This window comes from Nerophis ophidion, linkage group LG13 (genome assembly GCF_033978795.1).
Source record: "Nerophis ophidion isolate RoL-2023_Sa linkage group LG13, RoL_Noph_v1.0, whole genome shotgun sequence".
Lineage (NCBI taxonomy): Eukaryota > Metazoa > Chordata > Actinopteri > Syngnathiformes > Syngnathidae > Nerophis > Nerophis ophidion.
Window position 1 is genome coordinate 30,918,985 of NC_084623.1, and position 11,113 is coordinate 30,930,097.

At 38.4% G+C, this 11,113-nt stretch overlaps 1 protein-coding gene across 2 annotated transcripts in view; it reads left to right on the forward strand.

Moving 5' to 3' along the window:
• LOC133564434 (Na(+)/H(+) exchange regulatory cofactor NHE-RF3-like) overlaps positions 1–10,414 on the forward strand; it is a 53,083-nt gene extending 42,669 nt beyond the window's left edge. For both annotated transcript variants that reach the window (XM_061918760.1, XM_061918759.1), the window contains 3 exons: positions 3,273–3,469; positions 3,557–3,643; positions 8,639–10,414. In XM_061918760.1, coding sequence (XP_061774744.1) covers positions 3,273–3,469; positions 3,557–3,643; positions 8,639–8,668 — 314 coding nt within the window. In that variant the 3' untranslated portion in view covers positions 8,669–10,414. The remainder of the gene's footprint in view (positions 1–3,272; positions 3,470–3,556; positions 3,644–8,638) is intronic.
• Positions 10,415–11,113: the final 699 nt, after the last annotated feature.

Consider the following 11,113-nt stretch of genomic DNA (forward strand, 5'->3'; position numbering starts at 1 on the left):
AGGTCAACTGAGGAAGCTACAGCCAAGGAAAGCAGCAGGCCCAGACAAGCTGTGCCCCCGACTCCTGAAGACCTGTGCTGCAGAACTGGGTGAACCACTTCAAAGGATCTTCAACCTCAGCCTGCAGCTGGGAAGAGTGCCCACCCTCTGGAAGACATCATACATCGTTCCAGTTCCCAAAAAGAACTGCCCCAGTGAGCTGAACGACTATAGACCAGTGGCGCTCACCTCTCATCTAATGAAGACATTGGAGCGGCTATTTCTCAGCCTCCTCAGACCACAGGTGCAACATGCCCAGGACAGCCTGCAGTTTGCGTACCAGGAAGGCGTTGGTGTGGAGGAGGCTATCCTTTACCTGCTGCATCGAGCCCACTCACACCTGGATAAGGAAAATGGCACTGTGAGGATCCTGTTCCTGGACTTCTCGAGTGCCTTTAATACCATCCAGCCCCGCCTCCTTCAGGACAAGCTCTACAAAATGCGAGTGGACCCCTGCCTGGTTGCCTCGATTTCGAACTACCTCACCGACAGGCCACAGTACGTCAGACTGAAGGACATCACGTCTGACACTGTGATCAGCAGCACCGGAGCACCGCAGGGAACGGTGCTGGCCCCTCTTCTCTTCACCCTGTACACCGCTGACTTCTGCTACAACTCAGAGCTGTGTCACATCCAGAAGTACGCGGATAACACAGCCATCGTCGGGTGCATCAGGTACGGCAGAGAGGAGGAGTTTCGGAACCTGGTGAGGGACTTTGTTGTCTGGAGCCACACAAACCTCTTGCAGCTCAATCCGTCAAAGACCAAGGAGCTGGTCATTGACTTTGGGAGGTCGAGCCCACGGTCACAACCTATTGTGATCGAGGGAGTTGAGGTACAGACCATGGACTCATTCAAGTACCTCGGGGTTTGGGTGGACAATAAGCTGGACTGGACTGTTAACACGGACCACCAGTACAAGAAAGGACAGAGCAGGCTGTACTTCCTCAGGAGACTTCAATCCTTCAACATTTGTAAAAAACTCCTGTGAATGTACTACCAGTCTGTGGTTGCCAGTGTTCTGTTCTATGTGGTAGTGTGCTGGGGGGGCAGCACATCTAAGAAGGACAGCTCCAGACTTGAGAAACTGATCAGGCGGGCCGGTTCTACAATGGGAATGAAACTGGACTCACTGGTGACGGTAGCAGAGAAGAGGACTGTTGACAAACTAGTAAGCATCCTGGATGATGCCAGTCACCCTCTGCATAGCGTTATCAGTAGCCAGAGGAGCCTGTTCAGTGCTAGACTGCTTTATCCCAAGTGCAGGAATAATAGACTCAAGAACTCATTTGTCCCACACGCCATTAGACTGTACAACTCCTCTCTGGGACAGGGGGCTGGGGGTACTAGGATGACAGGGGATGCAAAACATTAACAGTGCAATACGTTTTCATAACATGGTCACTAATGCCTACTTTGTCTTGTTATATTCTTATTTTACTGTTATATTGTCATTCCCATTGTTTTTATTCTTTTTGTAATATTTCTCTATTGTGTTTCCTTTTAAACCCCCATTATAACTTTTTACTTTTTTTTTTTTTTAAATTGATCTCAACTCTGTACACTGCTGCTGGAATTATAATTTTCCTGAAGGAACTCTCCTGAAGGAATCAATAAAGTACTATCTATCTATCTATCTATCTATCTATCTATCTATCTATTTTACTTATGTCTAGTAGCCAAATGTATTTGAAAAGTTACTCAGCAATATTTTAGTCTGGAGTCGGGACAGATTGTTGGCATTACCCTGCTAAAATGTCTAGTTTGACCACACGGACCACCATCGAAATATATGATATACTATATATATATCGCATAAGCATTCTTTGATGGCAAGCCAAGGCCAACAGTAAAATTTCCGCCACATTTCGTTCAGCATAACTCCATGTTGCATCCAACCTGACGCAATGCATTCTCTTCCATGTACGCACATCACCATCTTTTAGCGCAGAGCGCAATTCTTTGAGCCAACCCACGTTACGCAAAAACAATGTTACGCATAAATCATATAGCCTACTACCATAACAATACACATTAGTTATAAACAAATAAAGTGCACTTTTGTGCATGATGCCACACAAGATATTTAAAAAAACTGTCAAATAAAAATGAGCTGCATAGGCTCCTGCAGACGTTATTTCTTTCTGTTGTTGACTTTTTTTTTTCATGCGGTGTTGATCTGGAAATAGTTGCTTTGGCATTTTATTGGTGTGGCACCGGCCGGAGATGTTGACATGCAGAGTTTCAAGCACTCCTCATTCTCTAGCAAATGACTTTTCAAATGATGCTAAATTAGCCGTGCTGCTACTTTTTGTAGCAACGCTTTTGTCGCATAAATGTTGAACATATTCCTACTTGAAGCTAAACCACTGCCGGACGATGGACCCTGTGCTATTTTTCTTGGGAATTAATTATTCCTCCATTTTTTACCAATTTGCACCTTCTTTCTCTCTTATGACCACCCACACCACACCGTTAGCATCACAGCTAACGTTACCATGTCGCTACCTATCTGCTCCATGGGAGCATCTGACGTTGCACACGTGACGTGTAAGAAGGTGCACTTGGTTTACGTCTCTGTGAGATGGAGAGACAAGAAAAAGTGGGAAACACATGCAGTGTAATGCCCGCAGCCAAAAGCAACTGCGTGAGAATGTATTCTCGAATATCACGATATAGTCATTTTCTATACCGCACGGAGACAAAGAGTATATCGATATATTCACCCAGCCCTAATATTAGTCTTCTCATTATGTGAATTATAACTGACTTAACTATTTATTAGAACTGTTGTATTTATTATTAATTTGTATAAATTGTTTTACAAATTGAGAACAGGAAGTGCACACGTGTTCCTAATGGCTGTGAAATGGACAAGGGGTCGGATTAAATAAACTGTGCTTCTTCCTACTCCTTTTCAGGCATGTAATGAGAAAATATAAAATTTGTTTTCAATGTCAATTATTCTAAGACACTCCTAGTAGTTTCACCTAACTTTTCACTTTGTTTTCTATGACACACTGACATCAGAAAACTTTAATTTATGCTTGAAGGGGGAAAAAAGTTAACTAAAAAGAAGAAAAGTAATGTATTTTCTCAGTGTAGCGACGTGCAGTCGATGTATTCTTACGCCGTGCACACATAACTAGTTTTATTTTTATTTTTGTACAGTATCATTTATGGGAGTGTGTCCTGAGTTTAATGTGTTTTTTAAAAAATCATCTGCGGCTCAGTTCACTTGCTGCGGGAGGTGGATGTGGGCAGTCCAGCAGAAGATGCGGGGGTGGAGGATGGAGATCTACTACTGGCAGTCAATGGCGAACCAGTGGAGTCCATGGAGCATGAGGATATTGTCAAAATCATTCGAAAGAGTGGTGATAGAGTCAGCTTAACCACTATATCTATACCAGGAAGAGATTTCTTCAGACAAGTAAGTCCAATTAGATAAATATGTGAGAGCTTAATTTGGTTATGAAACAGTGTGTCAATTTCTTTCTGTGTTATTTCTTACCTGCAGCTTGGCGTTTCTCCCCTGTTCTTTCACGATGAATTCATATACCAGGATGGCTGTGTCCCAGGTCAGACTGGAGCTCAAACAACACAGGTACTAAATAAACTATACAATACATATAACAGCACTATACATGTGAATGTGTGAATGTGGAACTAGTGTCAAAGCGCTTTGAGCCCCTTGAAAGTAGAAAAGCGCTATACACGTATAACACATTTGCATTTACATATATTAGCCATACTGAGTGCCATACTGACAATGCACATATTAAAAACGCTCCTCTACACAACATATTGTACAGCAGTCATTACGTGGTCGTACAATAGTGCCTCAACTTACAAGTTTAATTGGTTCTGTGATGGAGCGCTAAACCCAAAACACTTGTATCTCAAATCACCATCACCCATTGATTATAATTCAAATCAATTTCACTTTAGTCCCCAAAACAAGACAATTTAAAGATGTAACATGGTTTTTAAAATACATTTTATATGACAAATGTTATATGAAAAACCATCCTGTAGGACAGTGGTTCTCAACCTTTTTTCAGTGATGTACCCCCTGTGAACATTTTTTTAATTCAAGTACCCCCTAATCAGAGCAAAGCATTTTTGGTTGAAAAAAAGAGATAAAGAAGTAAAATACAGCACTATGTCATCAGTTTCTGATTTATTAAATTGTATAACAGTGCAAAATATTGCTCATTTGTAGTGGTCTTTCTTGAATTATTTGGAAAAAAATATATAAAAATAACTAAAAACGTGTTGAAAAATAAACAAGTGATTCAATTATAAATAAAGATTTCTACACATAAAAGTAATCATCAATTTAAAGTGCCCTCTTTGGGGATTGTAATAGAGATCCATCAGGATTCATCAACTTAATTCTAAACATTTCTTCACAAAAAAAATTAATCTTAAACATCAATATTTATGGAACATGTTCACAAAAAAATTATCAGTCAACACTGAATATTGCATTGTTGCATTTCTTTTCACAGTTTATGAACTTACATTCATATTTTGTTGAAGTCAGGGGCATCACTAGACCTAATACTGTACTGGGGCACACCTGGGGCACAAATAATTCATGTGAGCGTGCAAAGCGCGCAAGCAAAAACATTTTTAGCACTTATTTATCATAAAAAATACATAAAATAGTGCTTTAAACTATGAAATCATATCAGATTATGTTGTATGGATCTTTGATTAACCACCTGAAATTAACTAATGCATTTGACCTACTTGTGCACTTTTTTACTCCAGACTTCTAAACTGCTACAAGTAAAAGCAAAAAGGAAGAGCAATGAATCTTTTTGAAATATTTATTGCAGTAATTATCTGCAAATTTAACATCTACAAAAGTAAAACAAAAAATAAAGCACCCCTACATCTCTGGGTTATTTTATATTATTTAATTTCCATTTATGGCAATGTGGCTAATCCTATTTCAGATACACAAAACTAGAAAATATACACAAAACAATAAAGCCACAGTAGTAGAATAAATGAACAACTCTTGTGTGTCTGTTCAGGGAATCATTTTCTGAGAAGTAAACTGTAACGTCTCCTTTTCATTTTTGCAAAGTGGTCAATCACTCTGGACAGACATAGAAATATTACAGTAACTGTTATACAGTTGACCAGTGCTTCCCAACTGGTGGGTCGTGACATGAAAGTGGATTGTGTGTCATTTTCAGTAAGTCGCAGTCAGATGTGTGCATGAAAAAAAGAAAAATTAAGGGAGAAAAAAATCCAATTGTGGCAACAAAACCGGATATTTTTAGCCATTTTTCTAGTGACTATTATTGAGTATTTTCGCAAAAGGCAAACCGACTAACAAGTTGGAGGAGGACTCCGGACAGACATGGAAATATATTTTTTTAAATCTAAATGGGGCAACAAAACCTGATATTTTCAGCCATCTTTCTGAAAACAAATACTGAAATGTTACTATTTTTTCTGGAAACAGAACCAGATGCTTTAGCTGTAGCTATTTTTCTGGTGACAAAACAAGATTATTTTAGTCAAAGCCACACCGATTAACAAGACAAGTCTACTGTGCTATTTTTCTGTGAAATAAACTTGAATGATTTAAAAATTTGGCTCACGACTTGATGATATGGAAAAATGTTTTTCTTCCTGAAGATAAACCATTTGAGAAGCACTCAACTCACACATGCTTACTCCAAATCATCATTGATGCAGAACCAGCAGACAATAACCAACATTATGTTTCATGTTCATTGGAAATTCCCCCGACAGCTCGTACAGCAAATGAACATGTTTGTCTTGATACAAGGAATAACGTTAGCTAACTTAGCATCAACTTAAGACAATGTTGTTGCCTAGCTAGCTAGGACTTCACTTACATCTCTCTTTCCTCGCTTCTTCTTCCCTGCTGCGGGCGAATAACTTTCTGATATCCATCTAGGAGTTACAGTTTGAGTCAAATCAAAATCAAAATAATGTAATTAACAAATTGTTGTTGGCTAACGTCACCTACCTCAGCAGTGATTCTCATCCCCCCCCCCCCCCCTCTCTCTCTCTCTCTCTCTCTCGCTTTCTCAACTGAAGTCTCGATCCACACGTGAATAAATTACCATATTAAGTAGCCATGTGCTCATCGTTACGTGGAGTGAATACAGTAGCAATCAATTACCATACTAAGTAGTATGTGCGCTGTTCTCTATGTTATGTAGACTTAAAACTCTGAAGCGTTTTTTTTTTATTGGTGAAAGTTTTACTGGGGCACGGCAGATCAACAGTGGGGCACGTGCCCCAGTGAAATATGTCAGGCGACGCCCCTGGTTGAAGTATTATTCAATAAATGTATTTATAAATGATTGTTGAATTGTTGCTATTTTTAGAATATTAAAAAAAAATCTCACATACCCCTTGGCATACCCTACGGGTACGCGTAGCCCCATTTGAGAACCACTGCTGTAGGATGTACTATTACAACTACGTTGGTTTTATGAAGTAAAGAAAATAATTATGTACAGCATTTACTTTGGAGATTGGACTCCCACAATATCGCCTTTCAGCTGCTTCTCAGTTAACCACACCATCAGCAGCTTCGCCATATTTTCATGGATAAATGTCCGCCATTTAGATATTATTTTATTGTCCTTGGATGGCGTTAGACTCCTCTTGCTTCAGCCTGGTGGTACGCTCTAACAGCTTTGCCAAGTTGGCTAAGTGGTCTGATTTATTTCTTTAATCCAATAAATATCATTCACTCCTTCTTCTCAACACTGTCCTTCACACTAACTTTCTTCCTTACCGTGGTTGAAAAAAAAAGTTGTGTTGAGCTCGCGAGTAAGACCAGATGTTTCTGAGCAGATCTTTGTGGCATTTGCTCTGCCAACTAATGGCGGCGATACCTGTAACCCAGGGGTAGGGAACCAATGGCTCTAAGGCCAGATGTGGCTCTTTTGATGACTGCATCTGGCTCTCAGATAAATCTTAGCTGACATTACTTAACACGATAAGTAATGAACAATTCTGCTGGTAATCACAGTGTTAAAAATAACGTTCATCATATAAAACATTCTCATGCATTTGAATCCATCCATCCGTTTCCTAACGCACTTGTTCAACAAGTATTTTATTTATTATTTGTTCTGCTTCAAAATAACAATGTTGTTAAAAAGAATGAGAGACTTAATATACTCGAAAAATATTGGTCTTACTTAAAAATGCACGTATTTATTTAGTTGTATTCAGTGTTAAAAAAAATAAATATTATATGGCTCTCACGGAAATACATTTTAAAATATTTGGTTTTCATGGCTCTCTCAGCAAAAAAAGTTCCCGACCCCTGCTGTAACCCCAATTTTTGCATGCAACTTAAAGCATAACAATTAGCCATAAGATAACTCTTATTTCAAAACACTCTTCAGTTAGGGCACTATTAAGTTGAGGTATGTCGGATACAGGATTGGGGGGTTTAGTTGCGTCTGCGTACTCAGCACATTTTGGAACATCCACTTTTAGCTCCAAAATGTGGGCTTGCTGACATCACCTACAGAAGACTTGTGTTTTGGTAGCATCTTTATCCCGAAGCATAATATTTTCACTTTGAAGGAGTTATCAAATATAGCTTCCATTGTTGCAGGTTGTAGCAATTCAACTAAAGACGGGGTCAGCTTGCATGCATTCACATATGATGGGAATATGAGGAAAGTATGGACCTCGCCGGTCGAATTGACTGACGGAAAATAGGACGTACCAAGCGAGAGAAGTGTCATTTGCAGCGATAGTTTTAATGATTCAGACTTAGAAGGAGGGTTTTGGTTTGAATTTGGATAGAAATAAATGTAAAAATGCGATCCCGTAAAGCAGTAGCGGCTCGAGGGAAGAAAGACTGGGTCAGAACCTACCAAAAAAAGAGACAAAATTAAGGTGAGCTGTTAGTATTCTATTTTGCGTCCTCTTCTACTGGTTTTTCCTTCAAGATGCTTGAGGGAATGCTGAAAGAGCACTATGAAACAGGCTATGGTGTCTCTGGAAGAGCAGGAAAGTCCGAAAATGGTGATCATTTTGTATTTCTTTTTTGCTCACAATGTTACTCACATCCTGCGATGAGGTAGAGACTTGTCCAGGGTGTACACCGCCTTCCACCCGATTGTAGCTGAGATAGGCACCAGCGCCCCCCGCCAACCCAAAGGGAATAAATAAGCGGTAGAAAATGGATGGATGGATGGATGTTACTCACATCAGTTTTGAAGTAACGATGGACCATGGCAACAAAACATGTATTTAAGTGATCAAAATAATAGTTTTACATCCCTCTATCTACACTGTCTTCTCGGGGAAAGAGGCTGCATTCCTGTAGACAACGTCACACCAAGAAGGGGTGGCATATCGAGTCTGGTTGATGGAAAGGGGTCGCTTCAACTACAGTTCGTTATCCACCGTTTCTTTAAAAACTAATTGATGTTGTAGGAAATGACTGCCAGATTCATTTTTAATAACAGAAAAAATAAATAAAGAGAACTAGTATGTGAAATTGTGGTCTTCTCGAAGCTATGGGTCCTTTTAATCTCTAAAATAAACACATTTTCTTTTGCTGTGTTTTATTCAGCTGCAAAGAATGGGTATTGGTGTCTTATAATGGAACTCTGGAAACGATCCATCCACGACGACTGAGGAGCTCATGGTCAGACATAAGGATTTGGGCACAAAATGTTTTGTTTTTTTTACATGTTTTCACTTTTTTTTTATTGTCTAAGTGCTGGCACTGAATCAACCTTTCTGACCTTGTGATTTAAAAAAATATTAATGTTGTTGTATTTAACTGTAACATAAGCTTTGTAAATGACAATTTGCAGTAAATAATTGCAAAATTATACACAAAAATCCGCTGCCTGGACAAAATGAGTTCTGTTTATTTTGAATACTTTTCATCAGGCAACATAAATGGTTGATTCCGACTTGTCAAAGATGCTGTACTTCTTTCTGAGACAAAGTTCCTTACTATTACCAACTTCCATTGGTAAGGCAGTCACTTTAGGGTACCAATATTTTTTGTTCATAAACTGCCTTTTTCAGCATTTCTTAATGTTAACGCGAATGCATCCCTAAGTCTAAGTACCGCACTCATATTGTGGGTTTGTCCTGGGATCATTTTTACTATTTGCAGCATTTTTATAGTTTTACTAGCTCAGCATGACTCCAAAGAAAGTGTTGGATGAGCAATATTTGGTTTGAAAAACTCTGGATCCACAACTCTCTCCTTCTCCTGCCACACGCCAAGAAGATTAACCGACAAGGTATACTGGATTTTATTTTTTATTTCTAATTATTGTAGCAAAGCTGGCTGTCAAAGTTATGTATTTGTATTGATTTTAAACTGTGAGTGCACCACAGGGCAAGTGTGTGTGCGTGTCAGCAGGGCGAATGCAAACAAGGAAGCCAGTTCACCTATTTCTTTTTACATTATTATTATTAAATAGAAAATGTATCAATGACCCTATTGTTACTTGTACATTTGTTTAATATACAGCACTGTAGAGCCCTTTATATTGTGTTCAAAGTGTACAAACATTTGCTAAAATGTGCACTTTTGTCGAGGCTGGAACAAGTGATAATTTAGTTGACTAAATATTTTCGTCTTAGTCATCATCAACACCCAATTTTCCACTGACCAAAATAAGAGGATAACTAATCAAAACAAATGCATGTTGACTAAGACAATGACAAAATGAACTGACATTTTAGTCAACGAATGAGAACGAGAAGAAAATGTTGACCAACAAAATTTAATGAGTGGAACAAGTTATGAATAGATCTCATCGTAGCTCTTTAACAGCGTACATGCACTATGGAAGAGGGGTCAGGCTGGGAGTTAGTTATGAAGGAGAACCAATCAAATATTTTTCCTTGGGAGATAAGAAATTTGATTTCTTACTGCCAAAACAATTACGATGTAGAACATGTTAAATCCAGAACATGTTCTCCATCAGAATATGTGTACACCTGGAAGAAAGTGAAAAGGACATATTTCATTTTTGATGCTTTATGAAGCCATTAGCAGGCAAGTCCTCGTGACATCTACACAATTGTAAGTTCAAACTAATTATTCCACTGTATTATTTCTTTACAAGTAAATTATCAAGTAATTTTCTCTACTTCAAGTAATCGTTTAATGGTATGACAAATTTTACTGTAGTCTAATGCGCTAATTTCACAAGCGCAGTGAAAAGAGGAGGTCCATGCAACGTTTCCTATTTACTTGTTTATTTGAGGCAGACATTTAACAACAAATGAAAGGCTGCCGCACACCCCGACCCTGAGCGGTAGAAGTGCCTGAAAGATAAATGTGGACCTGTGGAGCAAAGAATTACTAAATACATAATTATTGGCCATAAAATCAAGCTATTTTTGTGTTGAAAAAATGCTTTTTTCAGGTAGTTTTAATGAAAGTGCTTTCAAATAAACTTTAAAGCTTTTGATACTTAATATTTTGGGTGACTGTAATTTTGGCGGACAAAAAATATTGTGTAATTTCTTTGATTAAAACTAGACTAAAACTAAACCAATATATATAACTAAAATAAGACTAAAACTAAAAAAATTTTTTTAGCAAAAATGACTAAAACTAAATTAAAAACGGCTGTCAAAATTAACACCATTTTTCATGTTTACTTTGTTTCTTCTTGAGAAATTGACTTCAATATACCAACTTCTATTCACGCACCCAGTTAGGGCCATTTATGTAGTTACACTGTATAAATGGCCTTACATATTTCTTCCTCTACTCTTTGTTCTCCAGAGTTGAACACCATTGTCTTTACAAAAACATATAAAACCACACTATAAAATTCAATCTACAACGAATAGGACGTAAATGTATTAACCTTTTAAGGAAGGCCTGGGCAATTATTTTGACTCGGGGGCCAAATTTAGAGAAAAAAATGTCTCTGGGGGACGGTATATCTATTTTTAGGAACACTAATACAAAACCTCGCAATAATGTCGGATCGAATGCTAAAAAAAACGTTATGACAGACCGCCTTAACGGGGATAGCAGGTCCATTCCATGTGTCATACTTGATCA